The 14,985-nt window shown below is 54.2% G+C and overlaps 1 protein-coding gene across 1 annotated transcript; it reads left to right on the forward strand.

Annotated features, from left to right (window-relative positions):
• The first annotated feature begins 541 nt into the window (after window positions 1–541).
• LOC144724786 (thread biopolymer filament subunit gamma-like) lies at window positions 542–14,500 on the forward strand. The gene is made up of 10 exons (XM_078604173.1): window positions 542–829; window positions 4,524–4,738; window positions 5,230–5,290; window positions 8,457–8,552; window positions 9,923–10,096; window positions 10,640–10,765; window positions 11,330–11,550; window positions 11,616–11,826; window positions 12,469–12,655; window positions 14,442–14,500. The coding sequence occupies exons 1-10, from the start codon at window positions 542–544 to the stop codon at window positions 14,498–14,500; spliced, it is 1,638 nt and encodes a 545-aa protein (XP_078460299.1).
• Window positions 14,501–14,985: the final 485 nt, after the last annotated feature.

Consider the following 14,985-nt stretch of genomic DNA (forward strand, 5'->3'; position numbering starts at 1 on the left):
CCCGTTGGTGCATAAATAGCGTCGCGAATGAGAATTCATGCACACGCGCGTGTGAGTTTGTCCATCTGTACACTGTGTATATATACACACACGCACCCGACTCCATGCACACACTATAACACACGTGCTCGCCGATCCACGAGACCCCCCCCACCCACACGTCCACGAGACAAGAAAGAGAGAAAGAGGCAGTCCCGTTGGACCCTACAGACCAAACGCACAGAACCATCCCTCGAGCTCACCACACACCCGCTTGTCCGAACGTTCCTGCGGCAACACAGACACACACGGAGGGATGGCCTCATTCCACGGCTTCCAAATGAGCCGGGGTGCATCGTCGTCCTCCTACGGCCTTGGAGCGTCCGTCGCTCGAATGTCGGGGGGCGGAATGGGCATGTACGGTGGTGGTGGTGGCGGTGGTGGCGGTGGTGGTGGTGCAGTGGGCTACGGCGTGTACGGCTCCGGTGCAGGGGGCTACGGCGTCTACGGCTCCGGTGCGGTGGGGCTCGGCCTGGCTTTAGGTGGTGGCTACGGGGTCGCCATGGGGCAAGGAGGCCTCTCGCTACAGACGGGGCTTGGCGCGTCTCGGGGCTACGCCGCAGGCTACGCAGGCGGACTGGGTCTGGGTCTGGCTGCCGGGGGAGGTGGTGGGGCGCTCATGCCGTACGGGAGCCCCGCGTTCGCCGCCGGGCGCTCAATGCTGTCGGGGGGACTGGCCGGAGGGCATCCGCCGCTGTCGCTCGCCGCCGTGCCGCCTCTGGCCACGCGAAACGTGCACAAGGCCACGTTGCAGGGACTCAACCAGCGCTTCACGGGCTACGTGGAGAAGGCGAGTGGCGGCGGCGACGCTCTTGATGTTTTTTTTTCGTTTTTCGGTTTTTATATCGCGTATTCTTAGGTTTTTTCGGTAAAGTCACGTAGGTAAAACATTAAAATTAATAAAAGTAAAGTAAAATAAAAATCACGACGTTTCGTACGGAAGCTTGTGTTGCCTCCGAAACGTCGTGATTTTTATTTTTTTTACTTTTATTAATTTTAATGTTTTACCTACGTGACTTTACCGAAAAAACCTAAGAATATGAATCCTTGCAGTCACGAAAGCTTCAAATCTAGAATTTATATCGCGTGTTTGTTTGGCGTGAAGTCCGTCGTTTCGCTGCTACGTGCTGGAAGCTTCTTCGATTCAAAACGAGTAGGATAAATACATTTCCGTATGGGATTTGAAATGTAGCTATTGTCTAGCTTGTTTACGAACGTGCCATAGTTCTAAGGTATATTTTATTTCTTATCAGCTATTGCCAGTGTTAATTATTTGTGATTAATGCGCTGTGTATAGTAGATGGAATGCCTTGAAATGATTCACTTTTAGTGATACCCTCCTCACTGTTTTGAAGGTGCCATGAGATGCGATGGCATCACACATCCAATATTACCATGTTGGTTTGAGTACTGAACCTATTGCCTGTGCATATCTACACGATTTGTGAGTGTTAGACTCTGCTCAGCTTTCAATTATATTGTGTCTGTTTTAGTCAGGAATTCTCCAAAACTTGTTTTAACCATTGTCCTTTCTATAATGTTTACACAATTTCATTCTAGTGCAGAACCAAAGTGATTGTGATGGGGTTTTGTGTTCATTCGTGGCCAGGCTAAGACCATCAACTCCATACACTTAAGAACCAGTTCCGTTCTTTGTCACTGATGCGGCCTGGGTGTGCACATTTTTGCTGAACCTGTGTATGTGTGTGGAGCTGAACAGTGGATTTGATGAATCACTCAGTGCATCCACCACCATCATCATCACCATTATCGTCTCTGTTGAGCTGGCACCGCTGAAATCCTGGATTCGAATCCGGGTTTCAGAAACACAACATTACGGACACCGGATTCTCGAGTGGAGCCAGTTGATGGTGTCAACCCGGTCACCAACGAGCGCACATTACCGTTGGTTCTGCACCGATTATTGATGTATGTACGTAGTATATTCCGGCCCTGAGAATGGACGGCAATGCGTTTGACGGTCACGTGACGAACATTGCGAGTATTTGGTGGCTGCTGCTGCTGCTGCTATAAATGTCCACGTGATAAGCCACTTCGTTGAGCTATCGTTTGTGATGAGCAGGTCGCTTCTAAAATATATATATATATATATATCGCTCAGTGGGCCTTACCTGGTTAATTAAAAAACATGGTTTAGTTGAGTAATCGGATTATTTGCCGGCAAATTTGCGGTCACGTGGGCACTGAGTTGCTTGACCCTTCAATGGGTGGAGGGGCAGCTGATTGTTGGACCCGGCTGCGAGTGTAAAAGTGTAATTGGGGCACGGAGAATCTACAATCTGGAAAATCGAGAGTTCATGGTGATCAAACGCCTTGTACAACACAGAAGTCACCTTCCCTGTACCCTCCTCTCCTCTTACCTTCCTCCTTCACCTTAAAATAACATCCTTCTTCTTACTAGCCGCAATCCCTTCTAAACCTTCTCCTGGTTTATCGGTCTTTCGGGCCACTGGGGGGGGGGGGGGGGGGGGGCATGGCCGATTCCTTCAACGACATCTCCACCTCGTGCGCGATGCTCTCTCCACTTCTGTCTGTCCATCGCTGCGTCTTTTAAACTGAGACGGCTTCCGTCCCGTCCAACGATTGACGTTTGACAGTCAAACCGTGTGACCTTCCCTCCTCTCCTCCAGCACCTTCCAGTGATCCGTCCACCACGAGGTCCGGTCATCAGTCGTTCCGGTCGCGTGTCTGAAACTTCGCAGTTTTGCCAGACTTATTAGCCTCCATTATTTTTGTTGCTTTGTCCATAACTTTCCTTCATTCGCCTGTGAAATTGCAAAAAAATGTTTGCCTCTGACCCACAATCTATTAAAGCGCACGCAATTCTCTTTGTCCGGCTACCCGAGATGCGGCAGAAAGCATTTGAGGGTTCGAAACGCCATCACGACCATTGATGCCACCTCAGAGCACGTGGTCGGATCCATCGCACGTTGACGTCACAACGCGTCGCTTGTGCCAACCTGCGGACGCATCGACGGAATTCCACGCCGATCACGACTCCACGTTGCACCAGCCAAGGCCTGTCGCAACTTGATTATGTCAACGACGCTCATGAAGCAGCTGGCACGCTGAGCTGTCTCATACAGGAATGTGATTAGCAGGGCCATGCTAGGGGGCGCGGGGGGGCTGGGGGGGGGGTTGGGGGGGCGAGTTGAATTGGGGGGGGGGCGAGGTGGAAAGAATCACAAACTAAAGGCCTCTCTCCACTCAGTGTAAACCACACACACACACACGTGTTACATGGAGGCACGAATTACATTGAATGTGCGGCACACGTTAACGTTGCTCAGCTGTTATCGTGATGTAACCTTGTTTGCTTATTACACTCTGTAACACAATTGTTGTTCTTCAGTAGTAAGTGTTATTTCCTAATTGCTTATGCCTCAAAAGTATAACAAATGGCTATTATTCCCCACACACTTTGCTTTTGTGACCAGGACAGTGATATTTTGAAATTTACCTATTTTCAATGTCAGAAACAGGAACAAAATAAGTAATATGTAAAAAAATAACTTTTTAAAAAACACGCTTTCATGAAATGTACCGTTCGAGTAATGGAAGAACTCCACGACCTCAGGAAGTGGCCCCGAAGCTTGCCAGAACGTAATGGGCCGTGGCCAATTACAGCCAACGTCAGTTGAGCGTGGACAATTAGACCCAAGCCGAAATATAACATAGAAAAATATGTTTACAAATATTTATATAATGTTTTGTTGATAGAATATAGTATTGTCATCAGTATGGCATAAGTATACCAAGTTTGCAGTCGATACCACATTGGGAAGTGTGTTAAAATTGAGTTACAATATTTGATACAGCAACGACAACAACAAAAGACAGATTGAGTTGATGATTACAATGATGATTACAACGACCACGATGATAATGATGACGATGATCATGAAGACGATGACGGTTATGATAATGACGACGATGGCGATGATAAAGACAATGATAACGATGATGACAATGATAATGATAACGATGATGACGACGATGATTAAGACAATGATAACGATGATGACAATGATAATGATAACGATGATGACGACGATGATTAAGGCAACGATAACGATGACGACGACGATCAAGACAATGATAATAACGACGATGACGGCAATGACGGCGATGAAGACGACGATGACGATGAAGACGACGATGATGATGACGATGATAACGAGGACGATAACGATGACGATGACGATGAAGACGACGACGACGACATTGACGGCGATAAAGACGACGACGACGATGACGACGACGATAAAGACAACGACAACTACGACAATGACGACGATGACGACAATGACGGCGATGACAACGACGATGAAGACGACGATAACGACACTAATGAAGACGACAATGATAACGAGTACGATGACGGCGATGAAGACGACGATGACGACGACGATGAAGACGACGACGACGATAACGAGGACGACCGCTTGTGCACGCGCGTGCAGGTGCGTCTCCTGCAGCGCGAGAACGCGGCGCTGGAGGCGCAGCTACAGGTGCTGGCGGGGGGCGCGCCCATTTCCGCCGACGGGGACCTCGCGGTCGACTACGAGGAGCGCGTGGCCGAGCTGCGCTCCTCGCTCGAGACGCTCGCCACGGAGAACGCGAGCCTGGAGGTGGAGGCGGACAACGTGCGCGCCACCGCCGAAGAGCTCCGAGCCAAGTGCGTGGTCATCCTGCACCCCCCCACACCCACCCACCCTCGCCCTCTTCTCTCGCTCTTTTTTGTTTCATGTTGATTTTTGTTATTTTTTTTTATTTTTTTCTCTCGCTCGCTCTCCTCTTCTCTCGCTCCTCCGTGGTTATCCTCCCTCCCCCTCGCTCTCCTCTCTCGCTCGCTCTTTTTTTGTTTACGATCAGAGGAAACAAGAAGATGATCGGTGTAGTCGGCACTTTGCTTCTTTCATCATTTAGTTTTTTTCGTTTTTTTTTTCTTCAATGATTTGCTTTATGTGCCCCCCCCCCTTTATAAATGAATAATTTCACGCTCTGCTCTCCTTCTTACCCCTTCCCTCTCCCTCTACCCCCTCTATCTACCCCCCTCTTTCTCTACCCCTTCTCTCCCTACTCTAATCTCTCTCCCTTCTCCCTCCCATCCCCTCCTCTCTCTCTCCCTCCCTCCACCCCCTCCTCTCTATCTTTTATCACGATCAGGTACGAGTTCGAGACGGGCATTCATTACCAGCTGCAGTCGGACATCAGCCTCATGAAGAAGGTGAGTGGCCGTTGCTGCGGTCAGCCGACAACGACTGCGGGCACGCTGATGAATCGTAACGTTGATTTACATTTTTTTTGGGGGGGGGGGGGGGTTCAGATCGCCGCGTAAGTAGAACCGTGTGTCGTGACACCCTCCTCTCGTTCCGACACGGCCAGTGAATAAAGTTGTCACGTTTCGATTTAAAGCTTTCGTGACTGCAGGGATTCATCTTCTTGGTTCTTTCGGTAAAGTCACGTAGAAGGAAAATTATAAATAATAAAAATAAAACATAATAAAATAATTCTCACGACGTTTCGACCACAACGCAAGCAGCCGTCTTCAGGTGAAGAACAGGTATGTCAAGGAGACAGAGTCTGAATGATTCAGACTCTGTCTTCTTGACAAAGTTGTCACGTTTCGCGAACACACGCGGCCAATGTATGGCCGCCTCGGAGCAACATCGCACGATTTAAATGTGGAACGACGCTTCGCTGACACTGTAGTTAGAGGCGGCATCATCATCATCGTCATCATCATCATCGTCGTCGGGGAGAATTTGCCAAAAGCTCCTCCAGTCTCGTGAGGTCTGCTCACAAATCAGTTGTGAGTCGTGATATTGGATCACGAGAATCTCCGTTTTCGATGTGGACGTACTTATAATTTCACGTTCCGAGTTTGATTTTTTTGTTAAGCGGCTGGGAAGTCAAGTTGACTAGAATCGTAGGAAGAGGAGAGTGTGTGGAGAGAGTGATATTAGTGTGGAGAGGCAGGAGAGTGCGTGGAGGGGAGTATAGTGAGATGAGAGGGGAGAGGTAGGTGAGTGCGTGGAGCGGAGTAGAGTAAGATGAGAGGGGAGAGGTAGGAGAGTGAGTGGAGGGGAGTGGAGTGAGATGAGAGGGGACAGGTAGGAGAGTGCGTGGAGGGGAGTAGAGTGAGATGAGAGGGGAGAGGTAGGAGAGTGCGTGGAGGGGAGTGGAGTGAGATGACAGGGGAGAGGTAGGAGAGTGCGTGGAGGGGAGTGAGATGAGAGGGGAGAGGTAGGTGAGTGCGTGGAGGGGAGTAGAGTGAGATGAGAGGGGAGACGTAGGAGAGTGCGTGGAGGGGAGTAGAGTGAGATGAGAGGGGAGAGGTAGGTGAGTGCGTGGAGGGGAGTAGAGTGAGATGAGAGGGGAGAGGTAGGAGAGTGCGTGGAGGGGAGTAGAGTGAGATGAGAGGGGAGAGGTAGGAGAGTGCGTGGAGGGGAGTGGAGTGAGATGACAGGGGAGAGGTAGGAGAGTGCGTGGAGGGGAGTGAGATGAGAGGGGAGAGGTAGGTGAGTGCGTGGAGGGGAGTAGAGTGAGATGAGAGGGGAGACGTAGGAGAGTGCGTGGAGGGGAGTAGAGTGAGATGAGAGGGGAGAGGTAGGTGAGTGCGTGGAGGGGAGTAGAGTGAGATGAGAGGGGAGAGGTAGGAGAGTGCGTGGAGGGGAGTAAAGTGAGATGAGAGGGGAGAGGTAGGAGAGTGCGTGGAGGAGAATAGAGTGAGATGAGAGGGGAGAGGCAGGAGAGTGTGTGGAGGGGAGTAGAGTGAGATGAGAGGGGAGAGGCAGGAGAGTGCGTGGATGGGAGTAGAGTGAAATGAGAGGGGAGAGGCAGGAGAGTGTGTGGAGGGGAGTAGAGTGAGATGAGAGGGGAGAGGCAGGAGAGTACGTGGAGGGGAGTGGAGTGAGATGAGAGGTAGGAGAGTGCCTGGAGGGGAGTAGAGTGAGATGAGAGAGGAGATGTAGGAGAGTGCGTGGAGGGGAGTATAGTGAGATGAGAGGGGAGAGGTAGGTGAGTGCGTGGAGGGGAGTAGAGTGAGATGAGAGGGGAGAGGCAGGAGAGTACGTGGAGGGGAGTGGAGTGAGATGAGAGGTAGGAGAGTGCGTGGAGGGGAGTGGAGTGAGATGAGAGGGGAGAGGCAGGAGAGTGCGTGGAGGGGAGTATAGTGAGATGAGAGGGGAGAGGTAGGTGAGTGCGTGGAGGGGAGTAGAGTGAGATGAGAGGTGAGAGGTAGGAGAGTGAATGGAGGGGAGTAGAGTGAGATGAGAGGGGACAGGTAGGTGAGTGCGTGGAGCGGAGTAGAGTAAGACGAGAGGGGAGAGGTAGGAGAGTGAGTGGAGGGGAGTGGAGTGAGATGAGAGGGGAGAGGTAGGAGAGTGCGTGGAGGGGAGTGGAGTGAGATGAGAGGGGAGAGGCAGGAGAGTGCGTGGAGGGGAGTAGAGTGAGATGAGAGGGGAGAGGTAGGAGAGTGCGTGGAGGGGAGTAGAGTGAGATGAGAGTGGAGAGGTAGGAGAGTGCGTGTAGGGGAGTGGAGTGAGATGAGAGGTAGGAGAGTGCCTGGAGGGGAGTAGAGTGAGATGAGAGAGGAGATGTAGGAGAGTGAATGGAGGGGAGTAGAGTGAGATGAGAGGGGAGAGGTAGGTGAGTGCGTGGAGATGAGTAGAGTGAGATGAGAGGTAGGAGAGTGCGTGGAGTGGAGTAGAGTGAGATGAGAGGGGAGAGGTAGGAGAGTGCGTGGAGATGAGTAGAGTGAGATGAGAGGGGAGAGGTAGGAGAGTGCGTGGAGATGAGTAGAGTGAGATGAGAGGGGGGAGGTAGGTGAGTGCGTGGAGAGGAGTAGAGTGAGATGAGAGGGGAGAGGTAGGAGAGTGCGTGGAGGGGAGTAGAGTGAGATGAGAGGGGAGAGGTAGGAGAGTGCGTGGAGGGGAGTAGAGTGAGATGAGAGGGGAGAGGCAGGAGAGTGCGTGGAGGGGAGTAGAGTGAGATGAGAGGGGAGAGGCAGGAGAGTGCGTGGAGGGGAGTAGAGTGAGATGAGAGGGGAGATGTAGGAGAGTGCGTGGAGGGGAGTAGAGTGAGATGAGAGGGGAGAGGTAGGAGAGTGCGTGGAGATGAGTAGAGTGAGATGAGAGGGGAGATGTAGGAGAGTGCATGGAGGGGAGTAGAGTGAGATGAGAGGGGAGAGGCAGGAGAGTGCGTGGAGGGGAGTAGAGTGAGATGAGAGGGGAGAGGTAAGAGATTGCTTGGATGAGAGAAGAGTGAGATGATAGGGGAGGCAGGAGTTGAGTCTATGGCGGGAATGTTGAAGGTGCCAAGTGCGATGTTGACATTCAGTTCTTGCTCTCTGCGTGCGTCTGACGGTGGTGTCCCCCCCCACCCCCTACCAGGACATCGAGTTTGCGACCGATTCCAAGGTCACCCTGGCCACCAAGATTACCTCCCTCACGGAAGAGCTCGCGTTCCTCAAGATGAATTACGAGGAGGTATGCGCTGGGCTGAAGACGCGTCGCGTTCAGCTCCACCACCAGAGTCGCGCCGCGTCCGCCAGCAACCCCGTTGCGATCCCATTCCTCCTTCCTTCCCGTCCTTCCGTTGCCTCGGCCTTTGGGGCTGACGGCGCGGGGACGTTTCCTTCACTGGCATCTCATAGCAGAAGTCACTCCGCTTCTCTCTGTCTGTCGCGGCATCATTCGAAGCGAGTCCGGTGTGGTGATGTCTGACATCTGTCGGGCGCGGCGCTCTTGTAGGCGTGGATGTATGCACGTTAAACTTCTTTAGCAGCGTACGCAGCCGACCGCGTGAATTGGTGGTGCGGGGAAAGGACAACAAACTAAACACAAAACGCAGTTCTAACGAAATGAGCGCTCCGATGTAGGTGATTGAACAGTGCATGGCTCCAGTGGTGTCCGAACATCGGAGGGAAGAGCGCTCCAGACGGCCGCAGAAGCGCACCTCCTGAAAGTGAGCCACGTGGTGACCGTGGTTTTTAGAGGCCTCGGTGAAACAAAATTATAACGGGCTCCGAGATCCACCTCCCCCACCTCCTTCTCACCCCCCCCTCGATCTTCTTCATAGCCCCGTACCTGGGCCCCCTCGTGGGCCACGTGAACGGCAGTTGCCACCCAGTGTCATGGCGCGTGAGATTGACGGCCTCGCGCCAAGTGTATCTTTGTAGAACTTCCTTTGCACTGCACGTCGCCAACCGTGCTGATGGGCAAGGGTGCCAATGGAAGCGAATAATAATCATCATCATCATCATACCATCGAGTTGGCACAAGCGGAAAGGCAGGAACGGGCCGACTCAACCGGGACGTGCCAGTCAGATCTTGGACGCTAAGCCGGCCTTAGAGACTGGATAATCGCTTTCGGTAGGTGACCACCGTGCATGAAACGGGTGTAGCTCTAGGCTGCTTACGTGGTGGACAGCAGAGGCGAGTGCAGAAACATCCACGGTTGGACTGTACATCGCTGCAATCGTCTATGCACCCCCCGCCTTCGCCGACCCGCACCGACCCAGCGTGGTGAAGTGTGGTCCAGCGAACCCCCACGACCCGCACGGCCTGCCGTGCCACAAACCCCGCGAAGTTGATCGACAAAAGCCTCGCCGCTTTGTCACTCCGCTGAACCGGAGTGCTCAGGCGGCACGCGACGAGTAGCCCGTGCCACAAGCGAGAGGAATACTCGACGTGGCGATGCTGGGTGTGGAAATGTGTCCCCGGGGGCGGCTGGCGAGCGGGTCGCGCGGCGGCGAGCCGGCAGCCAGGGTACCACGGGCGTGCGAGAGGGGGGCGACGCGTAACCCGACGTGACCAATTGCTGGTGGGGCACATTGTGGTGGTGGTGGCGCGCGCAGGAGATGACGAGCTACCACGTCCGGCTGGGCACCACCGAGTCGACGTCGGCCGTCATCGAGGTGGACACGGTCCGCTCGGTCGACGTCACCACGGCGCTCTCCAAGATCCGCGACGAGTACGAGGAGGTGGCGCGGAAGCACCGCGCGGAGGCGGAGGCGCATTACACCAGCACGGTAACGCGTCGCCAAGGCCCGTGCCTTCCGTGGGCTTCGAGGGTGCTGCCGTGCCTTGCGCTCGCCGGTGGGAAAGCGTTGCGGCGTTGCGCGAGCTTGGGGGCGGGGGGGATAGAGCGTTGCACCCTCGCGCGAGGTGTGGGTTTTCCTCCGGGCGCTCCGGTTTCCCTCCACGTGCACAGTAACCGCTCGTTAATGAATTGGTTGAAGGCATTTTGATGGGTGTCCTGGGCCTCCCCTAGGTCGACTCGGTCTCAAATGAGTACCTGGTGCAGTGTGTAAACATCGTCGTCGCTGGGGGAGACAAAGGCGGACGGGCGTGGTGTTGGCTACCCACCCCCTCGTGTGCCGTGTTGGCCTTCATAGGTGCTACTCGCTAACAGCACTTGCCCCAACAGTCTGTTAAGGCTACACGGGGGGATTTTTGTCTTTTGTAGCGGTGACGCAGCGTTGTGCTTGATGCGGTTCGCACGAATGGCGCGGCTCGATACGAACGCGGCGTTGGTGTTCGCGGCCGTGTCACGCGTGGCTGTCCCTCGCCAGGTGGAGCGAATCCAAGAGTCCACGGTGCAAACGACGGCAGCGATCACGGAGCTCAAGACGGAGCTGAGCACGGTGCAGAAGGAAGTGCAGAGCCACTACTCGGAGTTGCAGACCACCCTGTCCGAGGTAGGGCTCGCCCGCACTGACCACTCTGACCCACACTGACCCACACTGAACCACACTCGCCCACACTGAACCACACTGACCCAAACTGACCCACACTGACCCTCACTCACCCACACTGAACCACACTGACCCGCACTGACCCACACTCATCCACACTGACTTACACTGACCAACACTGACTCACACTGACCCACACTCACCCACGCTCACACTCACTCACACTCACCAACACTCACCCTCACTCACCCACACCCACCCACACTCGACCACACTCACCCTCACTCACCCACACTCACCCTCACTGACCCACACTCACCTACACTCACCCTCGCTGACCCACACTCACCCACACTCACCCACACTCACTCACACTGACCCACACTCACCCACACTCACACACACTCACTCACACTCACACACTCACCAACACTCACCCACACCCACCCACAATCGCCCACGCTCAGCCACGCTCACCCGCAGTCACCAACACTCACCCACACTCACCCATACTGACCCACACTTGGCCACGCTCGCCCTCACTCGTCCGCACTCTCCCTGTGGCAGAGCTACTCCCTGGAGCAGACAGTGGCGATGCACTCGGCCCGCAGCAGCACCAGCGTGGCGAGCTACCAGACGACCTTTGCCAGCCTCGAGGTGGCTATCGCCACCGCCAAGTCGGACCTGCAGCGCCAGCTCGTGGCCTACCAGGCGCTTGTGGACGTCAAGCTGGTGCTGGACGCGGAGATCGCCACCTACAAGCGCCTGCTGGAGGGCGAGGAGGACATGTGGGCGACCACACGCACACACGCGCGCGTGACCCCACGCGTGACCCTGTGCGACCCCGCTTGAGCTCGTTTGACCCCGTGCGTGACCCCGTGCGTGACCCCGTGCGTGACCCCGCGCGTGACCCCGCGCATGACCCCGCGCGTGACCCCTCGCTTGACCCTGTGCGACCTCGCTTGAGCTCGTTTGACCCCACGTGTGACCGCGTGCGTGACCCCACGTGTGACCGCGTGCGTGACCCCACGCGTGACCCCACGCGTGACCCCGCGCTTGACCCTGTGCGACCCCGCTTGAGCTCGTCTGACCCCACGCGTGACCCCACGCATCACTCTGTGCGACCCCGTCACGACCCCTCGTGACCCCACGCATGACTCCACGTGACCCTACGAGTGACACCACACGTGACCCCGCGCGACACTCCGCGTGATCGTAAAGATGTGGCAAAGCCGGTATAATGCGATGGGGAGTAATGCGAGTATTTTGGCTGCTACTATAAATAGCCACATGATTAGCCACTTCATTGAGCTTGCGTTTGTGTCCAGGTCGCTTCTGAAAAAAATCTATATAGCTCAGTGGGCCTTACCCGGTAAAACATTTTATTTCTGCAACACGATCGCATCTCGATTGTAACGCGACCGTAAGGCGAGAATAACGCGTGCATCTCCATCTCTCTCCCCGCCGCTGTGCATCTCTCCATCTCCCCGCCCCTACCCCGCAGTCTGGCCGGCGTCAACATCACACCGTGGGGCGTAAGGTTCTCATCCGCCTCCTCCGTGTCCTCCGGAGGGGGCAGCGTCGTCCTGGCCACGTGCATCGGCGGCTCCCACGTGGCCACCGCCGCCACCACCGCCGTGGCCGCCGTGGCCGCCGCCGCGGCTCAGCCGGTCGGCCTCGGCGTTTTGGCTCCGGTGGCGTTGGAGGTCCCGGTGCTGGCCCCCGTCCTGGCCCCCGTCGTGGCCCCCGTCGTGGCCCCCGTCGTGGCCGCCGCTGTCACCGCGGCCTCCGCCGTGGTGCACGCCGAGACGCTGGAGGAGGTCAGCTTCACCGCGAGCAGCAGCTCGAGTTTCAGTGAGGTGTCCAGCACGCAGGTGGCCACCAGCGAAGAGGGTGAGAGCGACGCACGTGCCCGCACGCTCACTCACTCGCGTATATTCACTCACGCACACTCACACAAGACGAAGATCCCCCGTGTAGCCTGTAACAGGCTGTTGGGGCAGGTGCTGTTAGCGAGCACCTATGAAGGCCGGCACGGCACACGAGGGGGTGGGTGGGCAACACCACGCCCGGCCGCCTTTGTCTCCCCCGGTGGCGATGTCTTTACACACGCAATAGGTGCTCGGGGAGGCCCAGGATCTGTTCAGATATTCACCACTGTTATTGGTCACGAGCGGGAATCGAACTCGGATCGTCGGCTTCGTGGCACGATGCGCCAGCCTCTGCGCTGCTGCTTTCCTCAACCTCAACACCAAATCACTCGCGATCACACGTATCCGGCACAATGCATGTTTCGTCTAGTTGACGTGGTTTTATTCTTTTGCCCTTTTTTCCCTTTGTTCCAAAATTATGATCCCCTTGTACTGGCTGTGATCAAATCACGAGGTTTTGTCATTTTAATTTGAAATATTCCTGCTTCAAAATGTAAAAAAGAGTCTAAGTGATTCCCTGCTCAAATGAGCATTGAGGCATTGGTATCTCTCGTTTACAGCTGTTCTGAGCCAGTAGTGGAAATTCCTTATTCCAGTGTTGACTTCCCCACAGAGCGATACTCATTTCATTGACCCCAGAGGGATGCTTACCAGGGATTGAACTCGCGACTTTCCGATTGCGAGCCGCTCGCTCTACCGCTGAAGCCACCTGGCGGGTTCGGAAATGTTCCAGGATGGAAGAGGGCAACGCAGGCAGGCGGGCAGGCGGGCAGGCGGGCAGGCAAGCAGGGTTCAGCGACATCAGCCACGTCCCTTTCATGCAAACGTCCGTTGGCGTTGGTCGAAGATCACGCTGCAGATTACACGAAGCTTTGCTTATCGCCAAATCACGCGGAGCGCGTAACCAATGCTCGTGGGTGGACAGAAGCAGTGGTGTGTGTGGGGGGGGGGCGGCAGTGTGTGGAGTCAGATTTAAGAAACTTGCAGCAATGTTTCGCCCACTCTGGGAGATCGAGCCGGCGACCTCTGACCTCTTGACCTCTCAATGGCAAGTTCCGCTGTGCGAAACCATCACAGTGGCTCTCGTGGAGGGGATTTAACCGGTTTCATTAAAACGGTCAGAAGCCAAATTGGCTGAACACAACCGTGTGCCGCTACAACAAAACTGCGAACAAAACCCCGGACACGTCACCGCGTGTCCACTTGTCACACCTCGCGACTCGCTGAACGCGCCGATACAAACGTCCACCGCAGAGGCATATCCTGATGCCTGCATATTTGGAGTTTGCACGTCTCTCTCTCTCTCCCCGTGGTCGCGTGGATTTTTCTCAGGGTCCTCCGGTTATTCCGTCCAACATTTAGAATCAACAGTATTTGGCTGCTATATATTTTCACACGACGATAAGCCACTTCGTTGAGCTATCATTTGTGGCCAGGTAACTTCTGAAAAAGAGCTATAATAGCTCAGCTGACCTTACCTGGTCAAATACAAATAGTTTAGTTTTTAGTTTAATTCAGCAAACGGAGAGAAAGCAAAACGACAGCGGGTAAAGGGACACCGCATCTCGCCGCGTCACGCGGCGCCAATTTTGTTATGGTAGCGACCGGTTGGTTGGCCATTCTGAAAAATGTTCGCTGGCCAAAAAAAATAAAATTTAAATCCGTCACCTGTGGTTTTTTTGCACCGTGCCAAGTTTCGTTCCTTTTTGGCTAACGCCGGGCGCCTTCTCCTTGTCTCCGTGGTGCAGCGCTGCTGGGGACTGCCCTGGCCACCACCGCCGCTGTCGTCGCTGCCACGTTGGAGTAGAGGTGCGGCCCTCTGGCCTGCCGCGAGGCGCCGGGCGGCATTGAGCCGCGCGCGTCGATTTAACGCAGTGGCTTTCGCGACCGATATTCCTCGTAATAAGGGGTTTTTAAAAATCCTTTATATTAAGTTCACTTGCTTGCGCGCTTACGACCGTGCAAATCTTTTGGTCGTTTTTTAACCCACTTCCCGTGATCCAATCGAGCTGACATTTTGCACACAGACTCGTTGTGCGTGACAATTTATTTTCGTGAAATTTTTTTCCCAAAATTTCCCACTTTTTAGGATTTTTTTTTCACATTTAATTTAAAATACCAATGTGATAAAAGTGAAACTCTTACTCAAGAAAAACAGAAATGAATAATAAAATAAAACCGATGCCACGCATATAAAGGATTTATAGTGAAAAACTTTGTTTTTACGGGTTAATTTTTTTTGGGTTCAATAGCGCAAAAATATAAATGTACTTATGTATGTAGAACTTCTTT

This window comes from Lampetra planeri, chromosome 21, assembly GCF_965212315.1.
Source record: "Lampetra planeri chromosome 21, kcLamPlan1.2.h2, whole genome shotgun sequence".
NCBI lineage: Eukaryota > Metazoa > Chordata > Hyperoartia > Petromyzontiformes > Petromyzontidae > Lampetra > Lampetra planeri.